The 16,161-nt window shown below is 41.4% G+C and overlaps 1 protein-coding gene across 3 annotated transcripts in view; it reads left to right on the top strand.

Moving 5' to 3' along the window:
• Nucleotides 1-16,161, top strand: part of LOC145978400 (netrin receptor UNC5C-like) — a 546,350-nt gene that overhangs the window by 112,741 nt on the left and 417,448 nt on the right. For all 3 annotated transcript variants that reach the window (XM_083111023.1, XM_083111028.1, XM_083111032.1), the window contains exon 3: nucleotides 12,139-12,402. In XM_083111023.1, coding sequence (XP_082967149.1) covers nucleotides 12,312-12,402 — 91 coding nt within the window. In that variant the 5' untranslated portion in view covers nucleotides 12,139-12,311. The remainder of the gene's footprint in view (nucleotides 1-12,138; nucleotides 12,403-16,161) is intronic.

Raw genomic sequence — 16,161 nt, forward strand, 5'->3', positions numbered from 1 at the left:
GCAGTATTTCCTTCCAGATTGTAAGTCTAACGTGTAGCATGTTTGGTTGAAATCGCTCCAGGCGTTCGGCAGTTATGCCGGAACAAACAAACACACACATATACACACATACATTCATTTTTTTATATATATGTAGAAGATAGATTGTGTGATACGTACAGCACAAGAGCTTGTATCATAAATGCCAATGAATATATGATCGTATCACAATCTTCCATCTGGATGGAGGATGAGATGAGATCGATTTTATGACAGTAAAGGTAAATTTAGAGCCAACATGACCATAAAAATGTCAAAATCTTAGGGCGATGTTCCGAAAATTTTGGATGTTCGAAGTATGTAACGTTATTACTTAACAGTTGCCCTAGTACCAGTTCTCGATGGAGAAGCAATGTTTGTGAACATGGACCACACTAGAGAGAGAATCTTAATAAATATGCATCACACTGTTAACATGACGTGGTGTTGAATAAGAACATTATGAGACATTCTTATATACGAACATTCCAATGATGTAGCACTTTCACGGACGAACATTCCAATAATGTAGCACTTTCACGGACGAGCATTCCAACAATGTAGCACTTTCACGGACGAACATTCCAATAATGTAGCACTTTCACGGACGAGTATTCCAATAATGTAGCACTTTCACGGACGAGTATTCCAATAATATAGCACTTTCACGGACGAGCATTCCAATAATGTAGCACTTTCACGGACGAACATTCCGATAATGTAGCACTTTCACGGACGAACATTCCAATAATGTAGCACTTTCAAGGCACCAAAAAATTCGAGTTCTAGATCAATCCGTGCACAGTAAAAAAGTAACTCTCCTTCCATTAATAAAAAAAAGGTTTGACTGCATTTTGGTAACTGCAAACAAAAATACATGGTAGTCTTTACTAAATTTGGCAATTTTGAATAGATTAGTTGGTAAAACAAGAAATTGGACAAAATTTGGTCAGAATTACGAAACGAAACGGCACTGGCGAAAAATAATTTGTTTGTCGCCTATTTAAACCAGTATTTGGTAACCATTTCATTTTTATGGTGGAAAGGGTGTAGAATCAAATATTTCTACCTCTGTAAGTACCCATCAGAAACTCTGATATTTTTCACTCTACAAAATATATAGCATATTTCGTGGGAACGAAAGGATTGTTATCGTGTTTATGTGACTGTAAAGGGTGGTATTTGTAGCACGTTTCTCTTCCTCCCCCCCTCTCTCTCTCTCTCTCTCTCTCTGTAGTTCTTCAGCAGTGTAACATGCTATTCAAAAGTTGTGTCTTTAATACTACTATTCAAAATTGTAATTAATTTATAAAGACGGTGGGATAATTTGAGTGTTATCGTCTTACAGTGTCTAATGAACAATTGGCAATTCCCTAAACCCCAATGACGACTGCTCAGGAGTTTGGGCTTCAACTTACTGAAAAATCTAATACATAAGTCGAAGCCTACATGTTTTTTAGAATTGCTTTTTCTAAATTTTCTATTTATTGAAATGGCAGTAATTTAAGTCGAGAAGGCACGCAAATGTCAATCTCGCTTCAACGTAGTACTCCTTGGATTGTATTTTGCAGACTAACGAGGGCCTGGCGTCTAGATCCATGGCCAGTGTAATCTTCTATGGAACTTTCGTTGTCCGTATGTGTTTGTGATTGCCCCTTCGAGTAAGGAAACAACAATATATGGGACTATTCTGAATTCAAAGGCCCTGCTTTCGACTCCCGGTCATGTCATGGAAATACGCGTTTGTTCTTTATCAATTTCTTCTTTACTTCTTTAGCGCATACATAAGCCCCGTAAAGGTAACAAGATCTATTACTTCCTTACACATATGGTTCCTTTGTCTCGGTATTTGTAGAGGGTCTTTGGCTGCTTGCCCATTCTCTTGGGGACTGTAGGAAGGAGAGGGTGAAGCCCACGCAGAGAAGGCTCGACTGATTACTCTAATTAGTAATTATTCATTGCCTCGAGTGTAATCCTTCCAAAGTTCTTGTAGGCAGTCTGCCCGCACTTATTTACATTGCTTCGGCAATTAAAAGAGCGAAGCGGCAAGGTACGCGCTATTGAGGCCCTTCGCAAGAGAAAAAAAGCTGGATGAGGAGGAATCAAGCTGTCAGTGATGCATAATGAAGCGTCTGGAACGGAAAGGAAAAGAAAAAAAGCAGCGCCATTGAGCGTCCTCTATGAAGCAGGAGTCGGGAGAGATGAAACACCTGCCTCGACATCATGAAGCAGACCCCTAATTGCAAATTGTGGTGAAACACTTACGCTCGTCTGGAAATATGGAACCAGTACCAGAAGAAACTTATATTTTTCTTTTCTGTCCTACGGCGCAACCTGTGCACCCTCGCATTTAGACTGCGAAGGTTGGGTATACAGCGCACTGTAGTCTTCCCATCCGAGAGCAGGAGGGTAAGGACTATGATAACGTTTTTGGAAACTGTCGGCGATTATTCTGTTCTCGTGGTGATTATGGGCCAAACTATTGGTTACGAGGGTCGTTTCTTCCCCCTTAATTTTTAAGACCGGGAGAAAATATGCGCGCCACCCTAAGGAAAGGTCGTTAAGGGTGGTTTCCGTATCCCTCTCAAATTATTGGGGTGCTCCAGTTTAAAAACAGGGTTAGGCGTCTCTGAAAGTGATTCCAACTTCTGGAATATTTTTCCTCCACAACGCCCAATTCATGAATTGGGAACACTGCTGACTTCCTTCACATAGTTGCTTTTTACATTGAGGAAATCATAGTACAATCACGTCACGGAAGCTATTGTTGAACTAACAATATATGCGGTTTCTTTTTGCACTTCGCGAAATGGCTGCGACAGCAAAAATTAGTTCAGGAAGATCCTAAAACGTATGGAACACAAACCGAACTAACCAGGATTGAAATCCAAAGCTTGTACAGTCATCGGCAAAGATAATGGTAAGCAAATTGTCCACAGCTATTTTATTTACTTTTTTATTCTACATCCTGTGTTGTTTTAAGGTATGAAACTATGTTGGTTCGAAGCAGGCATTGCTCTCTGCTAATTGACGTCTTTATTTCAATTCATTGTCATCACATTGTATGATTCAGACCGAATGAGAATGGTGGTGGACAATTCGCCTACTGTTTCTTTCGCCGTTGACTGTACATCATAAGTTAACTTTTTCATTGCAATTTTACCGACCATGTTTTCGCAGTTATCACTCAACGGGACAGGCTCCTGCGTTGACAAATGCTTAGCGCTCTTGCTGGGTTTGATCTCGGAATTAAAAACAATAGCGGCGATGGGACTCGTCACCCAACGTAAACACAGCTTGGCATGTCCTTGCCCTCAGAGGGCAGTTGTGTAGTGAAGTCGAGTTTCGCGTAGTACTCAATAGGAATTCAAGTAAAGATAAATCTTGTTTAGACAATACTTTTATTCAGGAGAAACGTTGATATGCTATTCTTGTACATCGTAGAACATAAAATATGATAATACCAATCGTAGAAATTCATACTAATGAACTGTAAAACAATAATGAACGTAAGGGGTATTTAACCTGACCAATCCCAAACTGATGACGCAAGAGATTAGGCAATGTTAATTTGAGAGGTTACAAAAGTATATTATTACTATCTAGCTCAGGCTCGTAATACTAAATAAATTATGATATATTATTCCATGGTACTGCAGATTTATGGTAATCTCTTCTATTGTGGTGTTTAATCCATAGATTTCATCAGTCATAGATTTACCGGTAGACAATCCAAAATAACAGCAAAAACAATTGAGAAATATACCATGCAATGTTGTGTATGAGGGCATACGTATATGTTATAAATGTCAACCTCTTTCATTAATTAAATAACCATGCTAAATTTCTCATTACTGACTGCATAATGAAGCTAGATTGATAAAGTACTCTATACATGAATTCCAGAAAATGATTGCTTTTCATATATTCTTGATCGTCATTTTAGTGTTCTTAAATTTTTGTGATATCTTTCACAGGATGGCAACACTTGTCCCCTTCGAAATTAACGGAGCATTTATCTGTTAAGAGTAGATTTCGACGCCACTCGTTTCCTTCCAGGCATCGATGGACAGGGAACCATTGTTCCTTTTTTATATTTTTTCTCCATTCACCATCATCGTGTTATTAGTTCGACAGACCCTCGCAAGATGGCGCTGGGTCGCCAATTAGCGACAGTGCTAACAACTCAAAATGGCTTTCTCACTAGAAGTGCACCAAAGAGGCCAAAAATGCTAACCAATCTCGAAGCTTTTTTGTATGAGTTTGCAACTTGGGTGATTGCCACACTTCTGCTAAATTGTGAATCCTTCAGTATTTCTGGAGCCGCGGGGGAAATAGCCAACATGCCGGTACAAAGAATTGCCAAACGCTTTGCGTGAGAATTGCATTTATACGCGGATGACCTTCCGGGAAACCATTTACTGCGAAACGAAAACGCCGAAAAATTAGGAGCTTTAGAGGTTTTTGCCCCAGAGTGAACGACAGTCGGAAACAGAAATTAGCCCCTCTTCCTCCTCTCCACCAATGTAATGACCTCCTGGTGTAGCTAATTATGGCAGAGGAATCCGCTATTGTTCCTTCGTTACGTTACTTGCTAGGGACCGTGCACGAAGTCAATTAGCCTAGAAGGATTCTGTGATGATGGGTTCGGCCTTCGTCATGTTTCCGTAATCAAGACATCCTGAGTCATAACTTCTTTTCCTTGCTTTGTCTTTGCTATTAGATATCTCGCATAGCTACTGCTCGCCAACAGGTGCTTGCGAGTAGAGAAATGCATTGGCTTACACGGCATCAATACGAGAACGACAGTTTTTGATCCGTGTTTACCCCGAGGCCAAAGAGAGACTTCTTTTCGATGTATGTTGTGGACAAGATAAATACGAGACTTCTTTCCGATATTTGCTGTAGACAAGATCAATACGAGACTTCTTATCGATATCTGTTGTGATTGAGACAAAAAACAAGACTTCTTACCGATATTTGCTGTAGACAAGATCAACACGAGACTTCTTATAGATATCTGTTGTGAACAAGACGAATACGAGACTACTTATCGATATTTGCTGAGAACGAGACCAAAACGAGACTTCTTATCCTCGACATTTCCTCTAGTCGACTTCTTATCGCTATATGTTGTGGTTTGCGGACAAGATAAAACATAAGTCTTCTTATCAACCTAGGCAAGAGCATTTACAAATATCCAAACTTTCACACATATACTTTCTATTTTGCAGCTGTGTGCGTAAAAATCACGTAGCATCATTTACTCAAGTTGTCACTTAGTATCATCAGTATTAACACAGAAAAAGAAACGTTCTGCAGTCTTCACACACAGAGGTCTTGCAATGTACACACACACTACCGTACCGTGGCTCTGCCGTAGTTTTGAATCAAGGTAAGACTTCCTTTCTCCCTTTTTCTTACTTTTAATTTGTTTCTCTTCTCTTTTTCTCTTTCCCCTTTTCGCCTCTTTCATTTCTTTCACTTTTCTTTTTTCCTGCGCCACCTGTTGGTCATCCACAGCGCAGCGGGCATTTGAGAATACCCATGCACACTGCAACATAAAGGATGAGAGGGGGACGGCGAGCAGTTAGTGTCGCACACATTCATATTCTCGGCCATTTTGTGGAGGTGATGTGATCAGTACCACGCTCCGGCCACCCTTTCCCTCTAGAGTTACTCCCAGGTAAGAATTTTTTTAGGAACTGGGTGAACGAACCCCAGAGCCAATCCTTGCCGGAAAAAAAAAAACATTCTCACCCCGGGAATCGAACCCAGGCCACCCACCAGTCTGGCTGTCAGACACCCGACCACCGCTGCTTTGGATCAAGATATGGCTTCAAAATTAAAAATAGAGTTAACTATTAAAGAGGCTTTGATTATTATTGGGAAAAGGATGACCTCATTGTTGTTTCCTTGTGAGGAACATGTGGAGCCGTCAGAGTAGCTGAAAGCAGCAACTGGAGCGTCATAGAAATCTGAAACTAAATATAGACAAGTAGCTCAACTCACAATAGCACGTCTGTCACCAGCTAGTGGCGGCAAAACAAACATGTCTTCCTCACCTTTTGTTCCCTCGGCTAAAGAACTCCTTCACCTTCCTCGAAAAACATCCCCCTCCCCCCTTTTCGAGTGGGCTGCTGAAAGAAGACGTAATGAAAGATGGAGAAGCGAATATAAATATGCCCACGTGCGTTCCGGCCAATTCCTCTTTTGTTATCTCGGTATCGATCAGCCGCTGCAACACACATCTCGGTGGTCTCTGCCCCCTCTCCCCTTCTTTCCCCAATTCAATTCAGGAGAAATCAGGCCTGGCCGCGGAGAGATGAAAATGACAAATGTTCTCGGAGCACGCCAGCCTGCTCAGGGAAAAGTCGGAAAGGCGAGGATGGGAATATCGGAAACACGCCCTGTGCTTGCCCTTTGACCCTTTCCCTCCGACGTAAGCCCTGTTTCACCACAAACAGATACATGCAGGGCGCACACACCCAAAGATCCACCTCCTACTGGTTTATTGAAAAAAAACAGCGTCATTCTCTACCGTGCATGACAGTCTCTTTGTATGGTTAGAGCGCAGCAGGTGTTTTTCGGTTGAATATGTAAAATAAAAGCTCTGCTTTGTTCTTTTTGTTAAACCCTCGTAGGAATGAATAGAGAAGATTGATACGTGGGATGGTATAGAATTAGGCACGATTCCTTGGGAATGAAATCCATTGGGCAATACTAAACAGCAGGAATTTATAGAATCTACAGATAATTAAATTCGCTGGAAAATAATAGCTGAAGCAGTTAGATTTTGCTACGAGCTGAAAAAATGTGTTCAGTATTTGGAAAAGAAGGAAAAATATGAAACGAAAGTTCAGGCAGAAAATTGATTGATTCATTCATTTGGTCATAATACGTCGCTTTTCTGCTACTTTTGGCTAATCGCGACGATGAGTGATGGGTGATCATATGATGAAATTAATGAAGAGACTCTCACTAAGAATACCTATACCCAGTACGGGATTCGAACCCGAGAATCCTGGCGTTGCAGCTCGCTGTGCTAACTGCTCTGCACACTGAGATAAGCTAACGCAGAAATGACCCCTTTTCTTAGAGTAGTTAATGTGCAATTTCTACTGTGACTGCCGTAATACTCAGTATATCAAACTGTAGCATAGTTTGTCCATAACACATTTAGAATTTCCTCCTTGCCCTTTTCATCTTTGTTCAATAACCAATTTCTAGTGCACTTCCACAAAAAAAAAAAAAAGATTTTTCCAGAACCACAGGAAATTTCCCTGACATTTCCATGACTTTCCAGAAAAAAAAATTCCCGAGACTAGTAGATACCCTGGCCGTGTTACCATAAATCGTTGCTGCAGTTAAATTTACTACTATTCTCCACCCACTGTAAAAACGGAGCTAATGTAAACAAAGCCTTTCCAGTGTGTTAGTTCTGATTTCATTTTGCCCATACCCATGCACTATATTCTGACTCGCAACATTCCGACACAGGAATCCAAACAAAAGGGGCACCTGGTTTTCTCCCATTCAAAGTCGTTGAATTTTCCATTGCCAAGGGTAACTTTAAGAATCGTGTGACAGCAGCTATGAGCCAAAATTGTGATGTGTATCATACATCCACGTAAAGATGAGATTTCGGAGAATACGTCGATATATTACATATACCTTACAGAGAATAAGTTAAAGAATAATTCGAAAATGGTAATCATGCATTTCTAAAGCAATTCCAGCCATTCTGCTTCCGAAGCACTTCCGAACACAGCCGAGCTCGACTCGTAGGCAACTATAGTGACGCTGGCGCTAGTGATGATGGGCGTTCAGAAGCCTCACGTGACTGCTGCGACGACGTCTATTGGCTGCCGTTTCGGATCGGACGCCGGTAGGAGCATTCGCTTTACTCTATTTCCTGGTTATTGTATTCTTTACCTTCTCCTCTGTAAGGTATATGTAATATATCGACGTATTCTCCGAAATCTCATCTTTACATTGATGTACGATACACATCACAATTTTGTTTTATAACTGCTGTCACGATTCTTAAAGTTACCCTTTGCAATGATAAACTCAATAGTTTTAAATAGGCTAAAATCAAGTGTCTGGTTTGTTTGGACTCAGTCTTCAAATGTGACGTCACACTAATAGGATTTCCCGGAAGCAACCATTCGTTTGCGCTGGCTTCGTTTTTGCAGCGGTCGGAGAGTAGGCGAGGCGCACGTGGAAGTCCGGCGTAGGCATTCCCACCCACGGCCGTTCTTCCGCAGGGAGGCACAGTTTTAAGATGCAAAGTGCTGCATGCCCCCATGTGTCCCCGTTCTTCATTGCATAAACATGCGAAGATGTAGATGCAAGGAGGGCGCCGGAAATAGGGTAATGAAAATTCTCCGAACCGCTTGTTCGCCAGGGGTCGCCGAAGGGTTGAGCAATGCGATGACACAGGTGCTTCGAACAACTCGCCGCTGGAGGAAAGGTGGCCTGTGAGGGAGAGATGGGGGGAAGGGGTAAATCACCTCCACACCCTCCTGGATGCTCAGCGTGGAGGCAAAATTGGATGGGGTCGCTGGTAGGATATGGACATCAGCGAAGATATTTCCCTGCGTAACGCGCCTCGCGTAACCGTTTCGGGAAGGGTCCGTGAGGGATTTCATTTCTCTCCGACGCACGATTGAAAGATAACGTCGACTATTTATGGCTATCGTGTGCTAATTTGCAAATGTTCTGCATAAGCAATCTGTGAAACGCCTATCCTACGAGCTTTTCTCACAGAACCTATTAAATGTCTTTTGGAATATGGGGAAATCTATGGAGATGATCGTTTCTGAACACTGCTTCATTTCTGAATTCACGTTATACTTTTTGTAAGTCCTAAAATGAAATTTACCCTCTTCAATGTTTTATATCAGTTTACGAGTTACTTCAGCCACACGTATAAACGGAAACGAAATTATTATTTAGCGTCGCTTTTCTGATATTTTTGGCTAATCGCGACGATGAGGATGAGTGATGATATGATTAAGTTAATTCAGGGACATTCACAAGGAACACCCATGCCCAGGCCGGGATTCGAACCTGGCGCCGTAGCGGGCTGTGCAAACCACTGCTCTACGAGGTCGACTGCACTTATTTGTGTATTCGGATTTTGGGATTATCCGAAATGTCCGGATATCCGTTCTATGGGCTATCCACGTATTCTTTTATTCGCCATGTTCGTATTTCACTGTACGGATTTTCTACAAATCCTTCATCAAATCCGTCCTATTCGCATATCCATACTATCTGGATTATCCGGATTATCCGTTGCACCCGAAACGGATATCGGAAATTTGAAATCCGATATTCGGAATTTGTGGTCATCCATACCATCGTTCATTCTTTTTACAAACAGACGCTACTGCATAGAAACAGGAAAACTCTGTATGCGCGTCTTCTTCGAGCTTTGAGTGTAATATTATACAATTGCTAATTACAACTCTGATATAAGGTCGGCCAGAACAGCCACTGAAACTTAAACTAATATCCCTGGTGCTAAGATCTTTTGAGGCCAAGACCTGACAAGCACTTTTCATTGGATAATGCGTGGTCATTGCATCGACTTCAACAGCTGTTATCAGGCTTTTCAAGACCGAGGCCAACTGTTCCTTTTCAAGTAACTCCCTAATTATCGTCATGGGGCTGGGTCAACACCAAAATGTTGGAGTTTCCACTGGTGATCAAACTTGCGACTGCCCTTAACAGAGACGAGAGAGCTGACACTTTGGCCAAGAGGAAGCTCTTATCGAAACTTAAAATCGTAACTGAGAGAATTTCTTGAATCAACTGGTTGAAATTTTTGGTGACATTTACAAAACTTTACTGTAGCCATTATTAAATTTGATAAGCTAAACTATTTGGTAACTATAAACGGACCTGATTTCTTCAAATTTATAAAAAAAAACTGATCCTGGTGGCCAATCATTTGTTTGCTGCCTATTTAACATATTCGGTCCCCAACACACATACTTTGGCTGTTCCCAAAAGGATGTTCTGTGTAGCGTTTGAGTTCTTGTTTTAAGTCAACTTCTGGCCGATAGGCTAATCGGGAGTGGACCTACAGTTTAAAGTGGTATCCGAACCACTATGTGCCTCCACCGGGTATCGAAACCGGGATCCCTTGAATTACAAAGCCGTCGACGTTACCACTACTTATCGGGGAAACCACAATCTGTGTAGCGTCCTCAGCAAATCCAAACAAAAAGTTGGGTATTTTTGTTTGTCCTTTTAAGTCAATCTTACGCTCACGTAGGCTATTCGGGACAGGACCTACAGTTTAAAGCGGAACCCGAACCACTGGGCAACGTACCTGCAGCGAGGATGGAACCTGGCTGGATCCCATTGATTACAATGTAACAACGTGACCACTACGGAGTATTTCTGCTATATCTTCGATTTATGAATCCTGGTTGTGAATACTTGTTACGTCTTAACGTCTAGTGTATTTACCATAAAATTAAAAAGATTCATGAGAATACGTTGGAGATCTTTCCAATCCTTGTCGCTGTTCTGCTACAAAAGGACCGACCGGTTTCATGTCATCAAATTTTTATAAATGATTTGAAACTGCTCCGTTGCACACCTGCGTAAGGCATTGTGATGGAACTTCAGGTGATGAATATATTCATTCCCATCCTTCTATCCCCCCCCCAACTTTGTTACGCCTTGAGAGGAACACCCCTCCCCCACCCTAAATGATTTCCTTCCAAACCATTCTCCACCCTTGGCGGCCACTTTTTAATCTTTTCCCCCGAAAGAACGTGTATTTAAGATCAATATAGCGAAAATTCAAATTGCCACTCTCGAGGTAGACTGTGCCCAGAGTAATAACCCAACGGATAAGGTTGATGGAAGGGGAATTATGAAGAGGGAAGAAGGCAAATGCGATCGAGAACAAAAGGCCATCAAGGCCTGTGATTAACTCTTATTTACCGGAAAGTTCACTTCTACCATCATCTGCGTTACCAACTCCTGGTTTTTCTGCGTTCGTGACACGTTAAGCACTGCTTGCAGGACCTAAAGATCACAATCTCTTTATTTTACATTCAGAGTGTGTCCTGTGGGGTTGCGAAGAGCCCAGCCCTCGCCAGTCGCCAAGTATATATGCTGCACTCGTGTAGCTTCACCCACGCCACCTTCTGGCAAGTAATTTGTTGACCCCTTGGTTGGCGTTGAGGAATTTTTGACCTTTTCGAAAGATGGTGCCTTTGCAGACAGGAAGTCTTACGGCAAGCGATTTTGAATGTTTAAGAGCCATATTTAGTAAGTCCATCATCCATCTGAAGATTTACACGTGTTCGAAGTGTGATTTTTACCTTTTAAGCAGGCACGTTCTGCTGTTACCCACCTCGTAATTCACCTCTGCAAATTACTGGCTTTGAAGTTGTTGAATTTTCTCTGAAAAAAAATGTTAGTTTCCTTGTGATATCCATTCTGTTTTATTTGTATTCGAAGCTAGCTGACTGATTGTCACGCCAGGGGTCTCGGGTTCGAATCCTGGCCTGGGCATTATTGTTATATCGATATTTTAAACTGTAGATCCAGTCCCGATTAGCATACCTGTGCATAAAGTGGACATTTAAACTACGTGAATTTGTCCAGCATTACTTGTGCGTCCCACTATACCATGAAGAATGAGATTCACTTTCAAGGCTAGTATTCCTGAATAGAAAAACAATAATTTTTTCGTCCCTACAATTTTCTCGTTGTTTACAAATGTTTCCCTGGTAACAGCATCGTGCAAGAAATCAATGTGTGCCAAATGTTAACTTTTCGGAAGCCAAGGGGGAAATAGAGGGACAGAATTTTATATTTCTCAATCCCCTTTGACAGAACTCTTGTGTGGCGTGAGCAGCAGTCTGCACGAAACCTATTCCAAGGCTTTGAACATATATAATAGCTTGTGCGGGCCTCTATAAGAAAAAAGCATCATGCATATTTTAGGATACAATTAATATTTAAATATAGTTTTTTTATTCTACATTGTTACTTTCCGTAATTACATATTTTGAACGGGAAAGGGGGGGAGGATGATATTCGTCTGAATTCGTTGTTTCCTTATGGTTCTTTTTTTCTCTCTTTCAGGTCGTCGGGCAGAGGACTCAATGTGATTTTTTTTGGCCTTTCAAGAAGGACCGCACATCTCACGTCCAAATTGTGCGGATGCGGTTGTGTGCGTGCGTGTGTGCGGGTGCGTGAGAGGTGTGTATGCGTGTGCGCGTTAGGGACACCGCGGACCAACTGGCGCCGTTCACAACATGGCAATCTTGGAAGACGTGACATCGCCTCATCAGGTCAGCCTGGTACTCTTCCTCCTTGCTGCGGCCCTGTCGACTGTGACGTCACAAGGTGAGTGCCAATTTTTCCATATTCAACGCATTTTCTTGTAGTACGTGTTCGTTTTGAATGCTTATTTTAATGTGTTTTTTTTTTTTTAGATCTGATGAACACCCGTATTCGCTCCATTGCTAAATTTGAACAAATTTCACGCAAATTTGCATGTCTTTGTTTTGATCACATTTATTCTCATCCCGAACAGTTCACAGTGAGTTTTTAACCCTTTTAACATACTCTTCACTATCCTTTCATGTTAGGTCAATCCCAAAACTATGGTTAGGAGCAGTGGCGAAGCGTAGATTTGCTAGCAGGGTAGGCACAAAAGTGCGATAATATCCATTACTTGGTTAAATCTGTAAAAAGAAAGGGAGGGGGGCTATGTCATGGAGAGTGGTTCAATGTCTCTCCAGGCGCTTCTTTACTTGCCAGTGGCGTGACGTTTTCAAAAGTTTAGTTACCGGCCATCAGTACGATAATTATGTCTTGGGCGTTCTCCTCCCGCCCACCAGATGCCATCGATCTAGATTTTTGTTAATTTCGATTTTTTTTTTTTTGTATTTTTTCAACCCCTGATTTATGCACGCACCTCCAGAAAGAACTACCAATCATGAGACATCGCAGAAATCCAACGAATAGTTAAATTTATTTATTTATTTTGCAATGAGGTGAAAAGGGCCAGAAGAACCCCATAATTTTCGGGTCAGTATGACGTTTGTGCCTTGAGCAGACGACAGAATTCCGCACTTTCAGCGACTGTCTGTTTGGTACGTTCTACTGTTGCCAACTTAGTTTTTTTTTTTTAGCAAGACTTCCTCGCACCAAGGGAAACACCATTGTTATCTGTTGTCTAACTAAAGGAATGGTTGTAATTAATTCCAGTCTTGGCTTTCTAGATAAATGTATTTCTGACACCTGTATGTGCAAGTAAACATAATTTTAATTTTGGATATTTTCGTCTCAGTTGTTCTGATCTATGTTAATCGTGACGATGAGAATATATGGAGAATGAAATCAAGAGGATCAGGAAACATTGACATGGCCACAATTAGGTCACCTGGCTTCGTAACGTGTTAGGATGACCACAAGGGGCTTTCAAGAAAAAACATACGTAAAGGTGACCTATTTCATTCAGTGTGAATACTTCACATCCTAGTTTGTTCTATCCACCTTTACGTGATAATAGAACATAGGATCCTTGTTTGGGACCCTCCTATGATGGCTACACGAAAGGTTACTATGTAACATATAAACAGGTTATAATAAATGTAGTTGCTTGAGGGAATAGAATCCCAATTTTTAGGAGCAATTTAGCTCTTTTCTGCCAATCCAAAGTGACACCACTGGCCTGTTCCGCCAGACCTGAAACAGACCCCGCGATAACCCCACAACACTCCTTGTCCTAAACACAAAAAAAGACTTCCCTTGCATTGTACTCTCATTGACCACCCTCTTCTCTTGTTATCCCTTCAGGGTAAACGAAACTGCCTACCTCTTCGCTTGTATCGGCTGCATAAAAAATGTCTGCTTGTAATATCTACTCGACGACAGTGTTAACGCATTAAATAACGTTTCAACAACTTTTAATTTTTTAAAAAAAATTACTGTCACTTGCCACTGCTACTTGCAAAGGAAAATAGAGTTGAAAACAATTTAGAAGTTATTCTTATAAGAAGGAAACATGAAAGACCAAAAGTGGGTCCTACCTTACCTATGATTACATCTTCACTCAATTAAGAACTCAATTGTTCTTGCATTTTAGTCCAGCACTTCCTTGCATAAATCTGATCGCTGTACACGACACGAATCACAAACAAAACTATACCGCCACTAACCTCGCGCTCCCAGCCTTGCAGCGTCCTGAGCAGGAGGCAAGTTTTCACAGAGAGGGAACAAACAAGCGAGGGAATCCCCGTTCACGATAAAAATAAATTATTCTATTTCCAGTGAAAGTAAAACTACTTTGTAATATAAGGCGTAACTAGCATTTTAATTTACATAATTTGGTATGAAGACTTACTTTAGAAATATAAGTTCTTTAGACTTTCTGTTTATGCTACGGTGTTGGGTGAATCGACAAGACCATCAGCACTCTGATCAGAAAACGAAGTCAGAACTACAGTACTCCGTAATTTTCAATTTCACTTATACTTGTCGATGAAAGGAAGGAAAACCTAAGTTTCGTACAAAATACGGAGAATGTACAATGAAATAGAAATCTCTCTGCACGAACACAAGCTAATGTTTATAAAAAATGCTGGTACACCACAAATTTCCAACCCTGGCGGAAATGCAGTGTTGCTGACATTCTGTTCGTCCTAGTGAGTAACACCGCGAGGCCGGCCTCAGGAGCACGTTATAAGCATACGTACAGTACTCGTAAGATTAGGCTTCCCGCATATACGACCGTATGACAGAATGTGAAGAGAAGAGGCCCCAGCAAATGTGCCTCACTCCGTGGAAAGTGCGTATACTAGACAGGGTTAGAATTTTTTTGTAATTATCATAAATGAAAATTCCAAACTTTTGCATTTCATTACATATGTTTTGACGAAATAAGTAAATACAACTTTAAAAGAGTAATGGCGTGGGTAGGCCCGGCCTCCTGGCCTCATAGGACGCTTCGCCACTGGTTAGGAGTCAGGTTTTCCGATAGAGGTTCGCCCGAATGCTTCAGTTAAAAGCCACGTTGAGGCAATGTTTATTACTCACGCGTTTTTGTTTCCCTCCTTGTGTTTCCGATGTGACTGTTGTTTTGTGTTATAAACAATGGCGGATACTGTTGATTCACTTCTGAGGAATTTCTCGTTCTTATCGCATTACTGGACTCCCGTTCGAGAATAGTTGAGCAGTGGGAATTGGAGGAGGCAGACCTCTCACCTGGCCTCACAGAAGTCCAGACATATCAACGTCTATGAGGCGGCAACTTAAAATACATGGGGGGGGGGGGCAAATGTATGTATCGTATTGAGTTCTGCATTGATTACTGCATTTGCATTCACAATAATAATAGCATATCAATAACGGATCGTGACTTTAGACCAACCCTGTAGATCCTTAGCATCTACCAGAATCCCAGAAAGTACGAATTCATTACTCATACTGACGCCAGGAGCGAATCCACGGGGAGGACGATGGGGGCGATCGCCCCTCCCAACTGCTAGTTTTTCGATATATTATATGCCTATATTTTTTGAGGAGCCGAATGCTCTGTCTGGTCACGAAGTTTAACAAGTTCGAGAATATTTTTTTAAAGTTTGATATATGTCCACGTTATGCTCATATAGGCTAATCGGAACTGCACTTGCAGTTTAAATTTGGATCCGAACCACTGTGCAATACGACTCAAAAGGGGGATCGAACCCGAGACGCCTTGAGAGAATGGGTTTTTGTTTTCTTTGTTCATTCACTTTATTATTCATATGTGTTCGTTCAGTTTACTTTGGCAATGGGAGGAATTATGATAACGGCACACAATAAAAAAAAAAAACACGTATTCCAGCTTTGGACCCATATTTTGCAAATAAACATGGAAGTCATATTGATTCCTCTTTACAGTAGCCTTACTAGATATCGTTTATGTAAAACAGTGCAAGCGTAGCTTAAAATTGATTTTAGGTTAGGTGAGGTACCCGACAGAATCCGTCCATCCCAAGTGTAGCTTCTGGATCCACCACTGACTGACGCACATCTATATGTATCTATATGTACCCATTCACGAAAGGAGTATACAAATTGTATTTACCAGGGGAGTAAGTTGCATATTCACCTTTT

Source organism: Lepisma saccharinum, chromosome 1 (genome assembly GCF_977018435.1).
Source record: "Lepisma saccharinum chromosome 1, izLepSacc3.1, whole genome shotgun sequence".
NCBI lineage: Eukaryota > Metazoa > Arthropoda > Insecta > Zygentoma > Lepismatidae > Lepisma > Lepisma saccharinum.